Raw genomic sequence first — 16,831 nt, forward strand, 5'->3', positions numbered from 1 at the left:
CATCCGCATATACGCACATCCGCACATACGCACATACGCACACACATACATACGTACATACGGACGTCACGAGAAAACGCGTTGTAATTAACTCGGGAATCGTCAAAATGGATATTTCGCGTGTCTATACATTCTTAGGCACTTATCAACGTGTGGTCGAGTCGAAAAAAAAAACTCAACATTCATTCGGGGGTGAGCAACATGGAAATCAAGGTCGATTTTTGAGTGAAAATGTTTTCGCGAATACAATACCTCCTTTTTTGTAAAAGGAAGTAAAAAAGGAAAACCTCTAGATTATAGGAATAAGACAAAAAACTAATATGAGCAGAAAAAGAAATCTGAAAGTAGAAGCAAACCGTCATCTCCAAATTAAAAAGAATTTATTGCTGTCAGTAATTTTTAACGTATATCACCCTTAAATGTATTATTTTTAAGTTGTGTTTATATTATATGTAGTTTGTATTTGTTATTTTGTATCCGCAATTATTTATTGTATCATTAATTTCTTGATTACCGTTTAAAAGGATGCGTTTCTTGTAAAGGTTATTCACTATTTTTAATTATGATTAAAATACATGCAATATCTTGTACATTTGCATTATAGAGATCTTTCGTTTAGCGACCGTTTTTGTTCGAACGGCAGGGGTCGCAAAAAGGAACGTCAGCTGTATCCACTTTATTTATCTACATCCTACTTTGCTGCTTAAATCCATTAGTAAACACTGTAAATGATTCTAGTAATTAAAATGCTATTAGATTCGAAAACGATTCAGTCCGAACGTAAAAAATAATTTAATTTAGTAATCGTTTTTACTACTTAATATTAGTACTTAAAATTAAAGTGAAAGCCTCAAAGTTATATGCATCAGCAGTTAAACAACAAAGGATAAAGAATTTTATCGTGAGAAGGTAAAGCGCTATATCTGCAGAAATAAGGCTTTGAGATATTTGAAAGAAATGCGTTTTGCATTCCATAGTAACAGTAGGGAAATGTTGGCCTTTTTTTTCGTACTTTTTTTTCAGCAGAAACCAGATGAGTGAACTTTTAAGTTAAAATAAAATAGATAACAAAAAAAAAATAAAATAAAATAATTTGAATTTTGACATCTTGAATTCAAATTATGTTTTTTGCTATCACGAGTGTGTGTATGTAGGCGTGTGTGTTTGTGTGTGTGTGGGGGGGTATGTGTGCTTGTGTGTAGGGAGTATGTGTATGTGTCTGTGTGCTGGCATAAGTGTGTGGGTAGTTGTGTGTATGTGTTTGTGTATGTATGTGTATGTTTGTGTGTGTGGTGTGTTTGTGTGTGTGTGTGTGTGCGTGCGTGCGTGTGTGTGTGTAGTTGTGTATGTATGCGCGTGTGTGTAGGACATGGATGCAACCTGGAAACGGCTTTCGCTATAGGAGCAACATCGTGAGGACCCGTCGACGGTGATGGTGCGGAGGGTGGCGGTGGGAAAATAAAATGATAGAACATCAAAACAGTCAAGTGAGAACAATAAGCAATCGTGATTGCTCAAAAAAAAAAAAAAATGAAAAATGACAAATTTGAAGTTACTGCGCTTTACCTTCCCACGCCAGTATATTATGCCTTATTTAGTTTACATTGCATTTCTTCACCTGATTGATATTTGTAGAACAAATTCCTTTAAAATTCAAAATTTTGCGAAAACGATCCGATCCGAAAATAAAGTAGGGTACGTTTACGCAGTGCCCTTTTTTTTAAAACGAGTTATAAATGGAGAGCCAACAGTCATACCAGATTGATGCTACTCCCTAGCAAATATTCTCAAAAGTTTTAGAGAATCAGTCGAGCTTCAGCTCAGTATGCTGATAGAAAAATCTGTTTTATACTGAGCGGAGTAAATTTTGTGTTAAACATTTTGAAGCTTATTGTGAATAAATAATACTTTGTTAAGAAAAAACAAATATATAAAAAATAGCAGAATTTTATCCTTTTTTTTTTTCGAGAATTGTATTTATATGGACCAAAAAGTTATTAAATTTTGTTGCACATTAAAAATAAATCCAAACTTGCCGACGGGGAACGTTTACGCATTTTCGTCGGGGCACATTTACGCACGTTCTTACTGTGTCTTACTACTCTGTCTTACTTCTAAACGTACCCCGGACGCTTTTTTCGCTCTGTACTGTCTCAAACCTTTAGCATTTTCAGGTTATTTAGTTTTGAAAATCACCATTCATTTTTAATTAAGTAACAGATTCGCATCTTATAGCTTACAATCATATAGTGTTGTCTTCATGCCTGTTCAAATTGAACTTTATACACAATTCAGCCTGTAATACATTTTCTTTATTTTAAACATGGTAAGACATTACGTTCAAAACATTAACAGAACCACTTTAGATGTCAAAATAATGAAAAGGTTTATCCGGTAATCCAAGTATTTCTCCTACTAGGACTTCCACATTGTCACATATTGACTACCCCAACTGAGACCATTTGAAAAAGTAGGACCAAAGCTTAGGAACCAGGAAAGGATTGTGAGCACCCTCTTTTTTTCCTAACTGATACTCCGATTAAAGAAGCCCTCAGACAAGAGCAGTTAGAAGCTAGAAAGAAAAAAATAAAATGGGCAAAACAGAAAAAAAAAAGAGAAATTACTTTAAAATTTACAAGTTTCTATTAAAGCAGAAATATAAGACATCAAAGAAAAAGGTATGAAACAAAAACCTGCGACAGGGAAAAAGTTAGTACACTCTGTAAAAAGGAAATTAATTAACGATTCTGTTTACGAAGTAGAAAATTGTGCTTGCATCTATTGTTTAAAAGCACACTACCAACCGAAAAAAGACAATAGTGTTCAATGTCTTCGATGTCAAAACGCAGTCCCATGACAAGTATGCGAAAAGAAATACTTTATTTTTGTTAGTAAAATGTAACAGTGATGAAGAAGATGAATAAATAGTTTGTTTTTAATTAGTAATCAGCTCAATGATTTTAGTTTAGCCTATAAAAGTGTTCTTTAATAAATTATTTGTAATTTTCTTATTTTAAAAGTGTTTTAAGCGAAATAAAACATTTAAATTTGGTTAAATATCTATATAACTTACTCCTTGGTATAATTTTTATTACGTGTAAACGTGCCTCACTCGATGCATAAACTTGCTCCGTGTTCAGGGCAAGTTTACGCAACTGACTTGGACTCAAAAAACATTTTTTTACGGTTAAAAACACAAGCTGAGCAATAACTAAATATACAAATTTTGACTTCATTAACTGCTTACCTCAATGTCTAAAATTTCCTAGGTTCAAACATAAAAATTAGAAAATTCGTTGAAAAAAATCCTCATAAATGTGCCCCAGTCTACCTTATGGTTATATTTAGTAATTATTTTAATTACGTTTGTCAATAATTAAAATTGAAGGACAAACCGCAAAGTTATCTGCATCTTTAGAAAAACAATAAACAAATAGAGCTTAATATTATAACGTCTTTTATTTTTATTGCATTTCTAGGACTGAGTTATGTTTATTGAACACAAATTTCTTTTTTCATAATTATTGTAATAAAATTCAAAACAATTGTTTAGTTGTGTGCACATTTACAAAATAACTGCTGATTGCAGTTATTTTAAAGCATACATCGTTAAATATTTGCAATCAGCAGTTATTTTGTAAATTTGTATACGTAATTAAATCCAGAGTTAGAGTTTCTGTGGTCCACTGAGTGTCATTTTTATGTTTTCCCTTTAATCCAGACTTATGCACTACCGGACATTTTTACTACTAAATCGGTCCGGTCTAAAGCATTTTGAATAATCAAGGTTTAATTGTTGGATGAAAATGAAACAACGTTTAAAAGCACAGAAAAGATAAAAACTTTATAAAAACGCAGACATGTTTCGGAGGCAATAGCCTCCTTCCTCAGTGCGAAATGTACAAATGGATGAATCAAAGACGTGGAAAAGTTTAAATTGCGTAACCCGGAAAAACATTGACCAATCAGCTATCAGCGAGTGCTGAGGCAAAATATGACATATTCTAACATGTAAGATTGAATAAGATTGGAGAAAAATGCGGAACAGCAAAAGACTCATTGCAAAGATTATTTAAGTTTTTATGAATGTAAAAGGATTCTAGAAAATCTAATTCATCTACTGTTGTAGGTCTGCAAATGATCTTGGCTTCCGAAAAGAGAAAATTGTGCCCTGTGTCCCAACAATGTTTAGCAATTGAAGATTTGTTCAGTTCCTGTTTTTTAACGTGGTTTTCATGTTCTTTCAAACGAAATTTAAGTGAACGCCTTGTCTGTCCCACGTAACCGATAAACATGTCTGCGTTTTTATAAAGTTTTTATCTTTTCTGTGCTTTTAAACGTTGTTTCATTTTTATCCAATTTACCTGCACAGAGCTATCACTTTTCAAGGTTTAATTGTATTTTTAATTAATGATGTAATTTAAACAAGTTTACATGGAACTTTTTGAACAGTCAAGGTATTGTTAAAAATAATAATTTAAGCCTTGTTGCTTCACTAGATTTTATTTAAATATTTCGACGAATATTTTGCTCCACTGCGTAGTGAAACGTTCATTCATGAAAAATCAATATTTTTCCGCTTTTGAACGCCGTTTTTTAACTGCTACGCTCTTCCGACCCTTTTGAGAGATTTTAAGGAAAGAAATCGATCTTGCTCGTTACATCTGTTTTTCAATTATTTTCTTTAAACATGTCGTGTTTTTATAGCCCTCTCATTGCGCGATAGACTTTAAAATATTGATGTTTTTAAAAATTTAATCGTTAAGCAATTTCTCAAAAGCAGTTATGAATAATTCTAATAAGATTAATTAAGACTTTCATAGGCAGTTTAAATTTCATGAGGCTAAAAGATGGTTGGTAAATAGGAATCAAAGAAACAAAGCAGTTTTGTAGAAAGTTATCTTGGAAAAAAAGAAACAACGCAACACTTCTTTTGCTGATAGAGACACATGTAATGCCAAAACTACAGGAACGTCACTTTGAGTCACAATGGTCAGTCTTAAAGTGAGATTATTGTGACACGTCACAATAATGGCACCGGCATGCATTTGACCAGGCCCTTTTATTACATTATAAAGACTTCACAGCAACGTCAAGATTAAATTACTGCCTCCTGTTGGGGAATTTATAGTGACGTTTTGTGACCATCAAGCGACATGGACCCTTATTGACCGTGATGCGAATTTTCACATAAGGGTCCGATTTTAGTCACTACTCATGTAGGGCGAATAATATATTAGGGAGATCTGTCTATTTAATTATTAAAACAAGAGTTTGACAAGGAGTTGTATTCAAATGGAATTGAATACTAACTTTGAGAATACGATTGGAAAGCTCTAGTTTTAATAACAAAATTAAATTTAGAGTACTAAAATTAGCTTTAATATCAAGTTTGATTGCATTATGATGACTAGAACGAGAGATGATCACAAATTGTAATGCATGTCACATCGTATTAGTAGGTCAAAAAGATCGTGTGATTGAACCTATTTGAAGTTAAGTTCAGGCTGAAGTACGGACCAAGAATAAATGATACAGAAATTTTAAACGTTACTCTTGAAGAGTGCATCAGAAATTATGGAAAAAATTACAGGTTTTGTGGCTCCCAGATTGAACGGTTCTGAGTTTTCACTGAGGTGTTAAGAGAGCTTTCGTACGGGCATTTGAATTGACCTCACAGAAAGTAGGAACTGAACTGGAGCAGGGATTAAACATTATGCGAAAGAAATTAACTGAAGTAGTCACGAACGACAAAACTGTTGCGATAGAGGAATGAGTGCTTAATTTATGTATATTATTCTAAAAAAGCAACAGTAGGAGTTTTAACAGTTATTCGGCATTTAAAGAATGAGCATTTTATATCTGTTTACTGTACGAATTAAAGTCTACTTATAAAGAGTGTTTTATATTTATATATATATATATATATATATATATATATATATATATATATATATATATATATATATATATATATATATATATATATATATATATATATATATATATATATATATATATATATATATATATATATATATATATATATATAAGTGTACATAGTAGGTATTTTGTGAGCTTGTAAAGCTCTCTCGTAAACTCCTACAGTACTTACGCAATGATGATAGTATGTGTAAAATATCAGAGGATTGCGTACTCAAATAGAAGTTTTAACTATTCATATAATTTACAATACGAATATGCCCAAAGCGATTCTAAGCATATTTTGTAGACACCAAAATATTCCTTAAACGCGAAACCAACTTCGAAATCGAAAGTCGCGGGGCTCCCACATAAAGTACAACATTTATACCTTCTAAAAATGGGTTATTATTTAAAGAACATATTAATTGCTTTTAGTGAGTATTTTACAAGTGATGCAGAACTGTTCGTTGTCGATAAGCTATAGTTTCCCTAAATTTATAGCTTTCGCCATCTTTTAAATTCTGTGGTTTCGTAGTATTTGCTTTTGAATCCTACGTTTTGAAAGTTGGTATGCTTTCGTTTTAAAATAAACTTCACCTTCATTGCAACGGCCAAGTGGTCAGAACGATCAGCTCGGTAAATTTGATTTGGTAGGTTCGACTTCTGTTCTCGCTCCAGATGAGGTTTTCTTTGGTCTGTAAGATTTTTTTTGTAATGTGTATATGTGGTTTGAACTATATATGATTAAAAATCACAAGTAAATAAATCGAAGAACAAACATTGCAGTCCTCAACAAAATAAATCAGAGCAGCAAAATCCTGGAATTGCGAAAGAACATGCATTGCACAAATTCCTGAATTTTAAAATCCTATCGTACTCATTAAAAGGCTTAGCGACTTTCACAATCGTTAAACCGCGTTTCCCCGATTAAAATTGCTTTTCTGTTTTACTTCTCTAAGAATGTTTAATTAAGTTTCAAATGATAAACAGTTTATGTCTTTCGTTCCCAACAGGTGTGGCTGGAAGTTGGGAAGAATGGTGGACTTACGATGGAATATCTGGTGAGTAGTTGGAAAAAAAAATTAGTCTTTAGTGAAAAAAATAGTTAGAGAGAGAAAGAGAGAGAGAGCATTACAAATATAATTGATTCAATTTTGATATTATCTAATGGGTTAAATCAATGCTGTAAACTGTTCGGGACTTAATGAGAGCTGCAATTCTCAGCCCTTAAGGAAACTTTAGTTGCAACTCATTTCCCATATATCGATACTATTTGTATTATTGCTTAGCAATTAATGTTTCAGATCTGCGGCATTATGATTTGCACGTGGATACAATAAGTAAAAATATGCGTCAAATAAAAGGGTAGACTGGGTGGCACGTTTATGCGGATTTATTTCAATGAATTTTCGAATTTTTATGTTTTAACTTAGGAAATTTTAGACATGGCAATTTTATGAAGCAGTTAATGGAGTCAAAATTGGTATATTCAGTTGTTGCTCAGTTAGTGTTTTTAACCGTTAAAAAATTATTTTTTGGTCCAAGTCGGTTACGTGAACTTGCTCCGGACACGGGGAATTAGTAAATTGCCGTCCACATGTCGCCAGGACTGTCAAATCCTACCTTGATTCGCAGCAGGTACCGATTCTTCCTTGGCCTGCATGTTCCCCGGATATGTCACCGATTGAACATGTGTGGGATTTCGTTCGGCGGCGTCTCGCTCGTGATTCTCGTCCTGTTGCTTCGACAGACGAACTTTGGTTACGCATACAAACAATATGGAATACTCTTTCGCAGGCAGATATTCAAACTTTGTTTCACTTCATGCCGAGTCGGGTAGCAGCTCTTATTGCGGAGCGTCGTGGCCACACAAAATACTAATTTCTATCTCTTTTTATTGTTTGTCTGGTTTGAAAATGTAATCATTTATTTGTACCATTACCACTCAACTGTGTATTAAACTTCATTCAACTATGATGCTTCCTTCATGGTGTTGCAATTTTCACAACCAGGAGTGTAATAATCAGCTGTATAGGCATTTGGGTGGTTATCTAACATTTTTGTTATAAGTTTTTAGTGTTTTTTCTCCTATTATTAAAATTACATTTAAATCATAATTCTTTAAAAAATTGAGAGTTTAGTTTTGTAAAAAAGATTTGCTGGATACGAATCTCAAACAGAGAAATAGAGCTAATTATAATATAATAATAATTGATAATTCATATTATTTCTCAAATGTGTTTTTTTTTCACAATGGCATAACTTTCCAAATATTTTGTAACATTTCATAAATACAACATCATTTTAAAGATTTTGTTCAACGTTGTTAAAATCATGTAATGAGACATCAAATTTAACATTGTAATTTTTAGTATGACTTTTGAAAAATATTTTATCAAAGTAAAAACATCGATTTCTAATTTAATTTTAACTGTATCGTGCATTGCTGTAATGTATAGCATCCCAAGATGAAAGCCCATTAGTTCAGTAGATTAGAAATTCCTGTTAATATTGGTCAGTCATGGAATGGATCCTCCCACAGGCCAGAAAATGTTGTTTCTGAATGACTAAATTTCCTCAGCTGAATTGTAGTACAAATTTCCGTAAATATTTAATCTTCACTGATTGGGGTTAGGATTCTAGACCACAGTCATGCAGACATATATAGTACTTCTTAAAACTGTTTTCTTTTTCTTTCTTTTTTTTTTTGGTGGGGGGAGGGAGGTAAAGAGTGCGCTACAACTTTCTTAATACTTCATTAAACTTCAAAACTTAGACATAATTTTAAAGATTTTGAAGAATAAATAAGTCACATTTTCGGTATTTAAAAGGAAACGGTTTTAAAAAAACGTTTTTTTTTTTTAAATTCTTGCCGTCAAGCGCGAAGGCTTCGTACTGGTCAACTAGTAACGTATATAAACTAAAAGTGTCTTCAAAAATTTACATTCATAAATATTTTGACTAAATAATAAAACTAATGATAAAAAATGTTCAACGGAACAATTTGCTCAACAATAAAAATACTGTTTTCAACTCCTCAGGAAAAGTTTATGTGAATATTGCTTGCATTCATGAACGAATGTCCCACCTTGTCAGTTCTAATATGTGGATTTTAATACACGAAATCTTCCTGTTAAATTTATAGGTAGCTAGGCAAAACAATAGAAATTTCACTCGGAAATTGAGCTTGCAGAGCAATAATATGCCCACAGTGTTTGTAATTTGGAAGAAACTAAGAGCTAAATCATCAAAGACATTAAATTCCAATTCTTAGATTTCGGAAGAATTCCTGCACAACAAAAGGAATGTGTTCACCAGTAACTGCTTCTCGAAAAGTGCCTTCTGTAACTACCTAACCTAGTTCTACCCACTTATAATGACGAACTTTGTAAAACTTAATTCCAGCATTGATTTAATCGATTTTCATTGGAAAAAAGAGAATGGCGTAATCTTTTGTTCAAGAAAATTAGAAAAGTAGAGGAAAATTATTTCTGTAAGAGCAACTTGAAGCAGAAACTTCCGAATTAATTTGTGATTCATGTTACATTTCAAAGATATAGTTACATGAAAATCAACCAGAGTTTTGCCGAAGAACAAGAGTTAAAGATCTAGAAAGTCATTATGGTCTCATATATTTTTTCTTGAGGCAGTTTTCCCCAGCGTCTTAGCTTAATGAGAATTTCGTGATTACCTTTCGTTGCTGACTTCTAACCACAGTAAATGCCTATAATTCGTTAAGTGTCTATTAAGGCAGAAAGTGTATAATAGAACCTAAAATTATCTATCATTTAATATTATTAAAAACTGGTGCTGAAAGATTTCACAAATTTTCCTAATAATAATAAATTTGATATTTGTTTAACAAGAGTTTTGAATATGCGACCGCTACATTAATAAAGGCTATCTTTGGCTATCGCATGCAGATGTATTATTTGACAGAACCAAACTGCCGTGCTAAGCACAGATGTGGTATCTGCAGTAGAGCTCAAAATGAGAAATTGACGATTAAAGTTTTACAACTCATTTCTTTGATTTATGACTTAATTAAATGCTCAACTTGGTGTAGTTGTTTCGTAAATAACTTATCTAAAAACTGTAAGAGAGTATTTTTGTAAAAATCTTAATTTAAAATTAATAAATGTAGTTACGACAAATTTTCTTTTCAAAACCTTTTCATATACTAAGCTATTTTCACCGTAAGTGACAATTACTAAGCATTTTTAGGGGTATCTGCACAGATACAACAAAAATAGCTTTGTAAAACGTGCTAAAAGTATTATTAAATAATGAAAACATCTGCTTTCTTTAGACTTAGCTGATTCGCTTTATTTTGTTAATACAAATCTAACAGAATCTACCTTCTGAAAGATACCATTTTCATAATTCCAGATAGTTAAAACTGTAATCCATAACAATTTTCTGTTTTTTTATACAGTGGCTCCCAAAAGTGTTCGTACACCTTGAAATTTTGTAGTAAAACCAAAATAACGCAAAACTGAATTGGAATATGAAGTCCAATTTTTTTTCACACCATTCCTATGCCATTCTGAATAAAACCCAGTAGTTTTTTTCAAAATATTTGCAGATTTTATTTTTGAAATTTGTCAAAAAACGAAGAGAAAGAGAAAAGATACGCCACAAAAGTCATCGTACACTGAAATATTTTCGAATAAATTCATTATTAAAGTTATCACATGTCGTTTTTTTATTATTTTTGCATTGTGTTGACTCTTAAATGTCATTTGGATTTAACTTTTTGTGTATTTATTCCTTAATATTTTGCTTATTACTTTAAAATGGCTGGTATTCGAAAAGAACCACAAACACCATTCGAAAGTTGAATTTTTTCCCCACAGTAGCGGTTAATTGGTTTAAAATTTGTCTAAATTAGTTAATTTATTCCATTCTATAGTAAAGTGCTTGATAAAATGCTTCAAAGAAAGGAATCGGGTCGAAAACAAGGTAAGAAAAGGTCAACTGGCAAAGTTAACAATGCGTGATCGGAGGTTTACAGTTAAAACAATTATGAAAAATACACATTTGAGTGCTGAAAAAGTTTCTGCAGAATTGAATGAAACATTTTACGTTTAATTTTCACCTAAAATTGTTCGCCAAGTTCTCTGATTAGCTGGATTAAATGGGACCTCATCCCGCAGAAATTTTCTTGTTCGTGCGAAAAACAGTAAGCTTACGCTTTCCGTCGTAATATCAATGATAAATAAGCTGAAAACGTTTTGGAACAACGTCTTACTTATAGATGAAAATAAATTCAACACTTTGGGTTAAATTGTTTTATAATTGTAAATAGAAGAAAAAATGAGGAATTTAATCTTAGGAACTTAGTTTGATCAGTTAATCAGGACAGTGAAGGTGTTATAGTGTAAGGGTGCATTACAGCATCAGGACTTGGAAATTTGGAATTTTTTGATGAAATAATGAGTCATTCTGTTTATTTAAATATTTTAAAAAACAATTTTAAACTATTAGCCCAAAATTTGGTAATCGGAAACACTTCGTTTTTTTTATCAAGATAACGACAAGAAGCACGCGTTTGCGTTTGGTGCCCCAAAAATTGTCCTTAAGCTTAGAAATATCTCCTCAATCGCCAGATTTAAACTTAATGGAACATATTTGGAGATATCTGGTAGCTGAATTACGAAAATACACCATTAAACGAAAAGCAAACTAGAAACAGTAAGACTCGAAGTGCGTCTGAACACTTACTCAGAAATCACACAAAAAAAGAAAGAAAAAAACAATGAAATCTATTCCCATACGTTTAAAAGCTGTTGTTGATACTGCATGATATTCTGCTAAATAATAACTTTGTAAAAAGTTAGATTATTTACTAATTTTTTGACATTTTTTCAAAGTGTACGAAGACTTTTGTGAGATAAAATTTCCGGCAATTTTTGGTTTTTGATTTTTTAAAAATTCTGTTTTAATGTTTTATTAAAAATTTTCATGTAGTTTTGTTAAGAATAGATCATAGATCTTATAATAAAATACCTATTCCGAAATATTAATTCTAACCAATGGATAATGGCCTATTTCATTGAAAGTCGTAGGTGTACGAACACTTTTGGGAGCCACTGTATTCAAAGAATGTGTTTTTTATAATGTTTTGTTTTCTAGATTCATTTTATTAGAGCATGAAGATAATTTTGACAGCAGACGATACTTAAATAAAAATATTACTGGCCGTAGAATGAAATGCGTTTCTTTTTTTTTTTTTTTTTTGTTTGTTTGTTTTTTGCATGAAAGGATTAAATATGAATATTTTACATGCATTTCATTTTTAGAATTTGCATTTTAAATAAACATTCAAATAGAAAAAGCTGAATTTTTACTTTAACAACTATGCAAAGTTGTATTAGTTTTTATTATCAACCTGTATCAACTATTCAACGGTAAATTAATTTTAATATTCTGTGTTACAATAAACTGCTACATTATTAAATATGCTGCTTTACTAAGGTATAAAAGTCGTATCTACAAAAAATACTAAGGAAAAAAGTGGTAACTGCGCAGATACCACTTTAAAGGCTTCGTATTTGTCACGTTCAAATTGCCTTAGCAAACTCCGCAAACTGTGCAGTTACGACTTTTTTCTTAAAGCGCTTTTTAATATTTCGCGTTCACAAATCGACAAAAAACTTGACATTTCGGTAAATTAAATTACTAACGACCACTTGGTGACAATAACTCAATTTTGATAAAATGTGCAGATACCACATCTGTGCTTAGCACGGCAGCATACATCTATAGATATAAGGTATTTTTTGTGTATGTTTGTGCCGTTCTTCAAGAGAAAACAGTAAGGCCGAGATAAACCAAATTTGGTATACCGCCATGCTAGCACAAAAGTCGTATCTGCACTTTTTATCCAAACTGAGTTACGGTCACAGGTGTTTCTTTGTCATATATTTCAGCCTTACAAGGAGAGGTTACGGTCTCGGAAATCCAGATCGGGATGAGATTTGGTAGATTAGTAGTATCCTTTAAGGGTACTCTCAGGGTAAAGTAATAAAGCGCACTAGCCATAAAATTCCGAGAAAACAACCTTTAAAGATTTACGCGCAACTTATAAGCTAGTAGAGATTGTTCGTAAACAAGCGCCCGGTGGTCATGTGGGCAGCACTCTGGGGTTCCATGCGGCCGATCCGAGTTCAAATCCACTGCAAGTTTCTTTTTTGTTCATTTATAAAGTGACTTTGTAGGTAATACTTAATTTAAAAAATATGATGTATTTTTAATGTGTGATAGTACATTAAATTTCTATTTACTATTCTCACAAACAAGTGATTACAAATTTTTAGATATTATAAACTTTGACGAAGTAAATGATTTTTGCAATAAATGCATAATCAGTTTCTTTGTGGATGAGTAAGAAGAATTATATTAGTTATTGCACATAAGCAAGTAGTCAAATTTTAAAAACACTAACCGCACTTATCGAGCAATGGTTTTGCTCCTTGATTCTGTTATTTGTAAATTTTTCGTCTGCTGTATTTTACATTGAATATTCAACTCTTTATTTTCCATCTATTATCGTCTGCTATGTTCATGTTTGTTTTCATCATTAAATTTATTTATCGTCTGTGCTGTATATTAGACTGGAAAATTCTATACCGTGAAAAAGGATTTGAGTTTTTTAAATATTGTGAATCGAAATGGTCGGTTATTGAAGTAACCCTGAAACGAATAAAATCTGTTAACAAAATGGATAAAAATTCATTGCACAGTGAAATGTTGAAGCAGAGATTAAAAGATGCTGTCGTTTATTACGAGAGCTTGCTTACTGAAAATCATTTGATTGCATCAGAATCATATCAAGTTCAATTTCTCGCGTCCATTTTTATAGACAGGTAAATAATTTAATAAAACGTATACAAAATTGCGCGTATCTCGTTGAAAATAATAGAGAAATGAATACCCGTGAAGATTGCATAAAATACAATCAATTGTCCATCATCAACTGTCATCGCCAATTTTTGATAAAATGATTCGATATATGCCTGGTATACTTCTAAACTTTCTGACAAAAGAGAAATTTTCCTGAATGTAAATGAAGTATGTTCCAACGACTCTTTTACAAAGAAGTTGCTCCTGTAAGCAATCTTCCTTTATAAATTGTGCGAGATGTCAAAACAGTTTTTGTTTTCCATGTTTTTATGATAAATATCATTCTGGTGTATGTATATAAATAACAACTATATTGTTAAAAATCATCTATAAATTAAGCTCTACAGTGATTTTGTAGCCGTTGTAATTCAAATTTTAACTTGTATCGATTTAATTTATCTCCATTTTCTCTATTAAAGTGCTTTACGTGTTCAAAAATTTCGCATTATCTTCAATTCAAATTCCACAAAGCTGTAACAGTCACTTGATAAATGAATAAAAAAGAAACTTGCAGTGGATTTGAACTCGGATCGGCCGCATGGAACCCCAGAGCGCTGCCCACATGACCACCGGGCGCTTGTTTACGAACAATCTCTACTAGTTTATAAGTTGCGCGTAAATCTTTAAAGGTTGTTTTCTCGGAATTTTATGGCTAGTGCGCTTTATTACTTTACCCTGAGAGTACCCTTAAAGGATACTACTAATCTACCAAATCTCATCCCGATCTGAATTTCCGAGACCGTAACCTCTCCTTGTTAGAGCAGGAATTAGTAAATGGATGGAGCAAGTCCAATTATTGACTTAGCAAAAGCTGAGGCGAGGACGCCAAGCCATGTGATTCAACAGCGACGAATGGCTGGTATGTTTTGCGTGAACTAGTGAAATAAATCCGAGTTCTTCCAATACTTTGCTTTAAAATCTATCACGTGACTTGGGATCGGTGTTTAACGAATGAAAGTCTTCACTCCCTCCATTTTATCTCTTTTCAATGATTTCACCTAAATACAATGTTTTATGGCCATATGCCAATGGAAAAGATTTTTTTAAAAAAGTCTAAGAAAATTCCACCTGAATCAAATACATGGAGCCGTGCAACTCTAAATGGCAATTTCTCATTTTGAACCCAGCTGTAGATATGACTTTTGTGCTTAGTACGGCAGTTTACAGGTTGTACTTTTTACCAACGCTGAACATCTTGAGGAGTTTGGTTTTTGATAATTCAATTACAAAACAGTGATTTCATGTTTTATGTGATTTTTAGCATCACCTGCTAGTTTTATAATTATGAGGCTCTTTCTGGCACCCGCACCGAGTCATTCCACTTCAGATTGCCGGCATAACTTCTACCTTTAACCGTATCCGCATAAAAATTCTTACGGTTTGTCGGAGTCAACTTCTACACTGACAAATGCGATGTTTTTATTAAGACGTTATTTTGACTAAGCATATGTATCTATACATATTTTAAAATGAGAAATTTTAGTGTGCGTATGTGCCGTACTACCCGGAAAAACGATAAGGCCGAGATGCACGAAATGTGATTGCAATTTTTGCAGACGTTGTACAGACACCTTGGAGCCCAACTTTTGAGAAATTGTTTAGAAAAGTAATGCTTTATGTGATTTTTCGCATTATGATTTTGCTTCATGACATTGAGGCTTACTCCGGCTAACGCACGAAATCAATTTGCTTCAGATTGCCGTCATAACTCCTCCCTCAAACCCTACCTGTATAGAAATTTCGAAAACGGAACTGGTTTGAGGGAGGTGTTATGACGTCAATATAAAGTTGAATGCTACCGAATTTTTTGGGAGTAGGGCCTTATATGTTATTTAAGGGAAAATCAACTAATGTTTTGCCAAAGAACGAGAGTTAAAGATCTAGAAAGTCATTATTGTCCCATATATTATGTTTCTTTGTGCAATTTTCCCAGGCGTCTTAGCTTAGTGAAAGTTTTGTGATTGCTCTTCGTTGCTGATTTCTAACCAAATTGAAGGTCTATAACTACTCGTTAAGTATCTTTTAAAGCAGAGATTTCATAATATAAACCCTGAAAATTCCCTATGAAATGAATAGCATAATAAAGTTATAATAAAAGATCTTGTGTATTTTCCTACAATAAGGTAAGAAGGAATTTCATTTGATATTTGTTGAAGAGTTTCACTAATTGAGTTTGCTACACAGAAAATGAATATATTTGAGTAATATCACAATGCCAAATCTTAGAAATGTGGGTCGAGAATATTCTCCAGAAAATGGATCCCATTCTCGAGATTATTGTGCGGCGATTAAAGTTTAGAGAATAATCGAAGATTATCTCTTTTTTTTTGGAAATATAGGAAAACAAATCATAACTGCAATGATATTGTGAAATGCTCTTTTCCAATTAAAAGTTCAAACTTGAAAATAAAGTAATTGTTGAGTGTATTTTCCTTATGATGATAATTTTCATTTGAGAGAATTTTCCCTAAACAGCGTTTGTGAGAAATATTTTTAGCACATAACATGCATTGTAATATTTTTCTATTCTTAAAGAGTTACAGTTTAGATAAATTCATTCAAAACTGACTACATTGGCAATTTATTATTAAGTTTAGAATTAGTACTTTCTACTGTCGCAAGGTTTGTTTGTTTGAGACTCTTCATTTAAGAGTCATAGCACACATAATCTGATTCTTTGTGTATATCGCTTATGACTCTTCGAAGCAAAGTGTTATATTCCGCCTTTAGTTAAGTGTTCTGATCAACCAACCCGTCAGGGTTGTTAATTATCGGCTTTATTAAATTACACAAAATACGGAAAATTTAAAATATTTTGTTATAAAACTACAAGGTACGTTTTCAAAAGCATGTACTCGTATTTTCAGTTTTTTATACATTTTAAAATTAGTGATGCGTAACAGCTCCTGACTTTATGGAGGAAAATAAAGCTTATTTCTGGATTCGACCTTAAAAATAGACAAGATTGAAGTACCGAAACCAATAAAACACCACCATTGCA

The 16,831-nt window shown here is 32.2% G+C and overlaps 1 protein-coding gene across 6 annotated transcripts in view; it reads left to right on the forward strand.

Annotated features, from left to right (window-relative positions):
• The window catches only part of LOC129218172 (putative carbonic anhydrase-like protein 2), a 235,233-nt gene that overhangs the window by 72,034 nt on the left and 146,368 nt on the right, over positions 1-16,831 (forward strand). For 5 of the 6 annotated variants that reach the window (XR_008580299.1, XR_008580301.1, XR_008580302.1 and 2 more), the window contains exon 2: positions 6,939-6,986. The exons of the other annotated variant lie outside the window; for it this stretch is intronic. Coding sequence is in view for 2 of the 5 variants with exons in the window: in XM_054852386.1 (XP_054708361.1) it covers positions 6,939-6,986 (48 nt within the window). In the remaining 3 variants the exon portion in view is untranslated. The remainder of the gene's footprint in view (positions 1-6,938; positions 6,987-16,831) is intronic. 6 annotated transcript variants of the gene reach the window in all.

This window comes from Uloborus diversus, chromosome 3, assembly GCF_026930045.1.
Source record: "Uloborus diversus isolate 005 chromosome 3, Udiv.v.3.1, whole genome shotgun sequence".
Lineage (NCBI taxonomy): Eukaryota > Metazoa > Arthropoda > Arachnida > Araneae > Uloboridae > Uloborus > Uloborus diversus.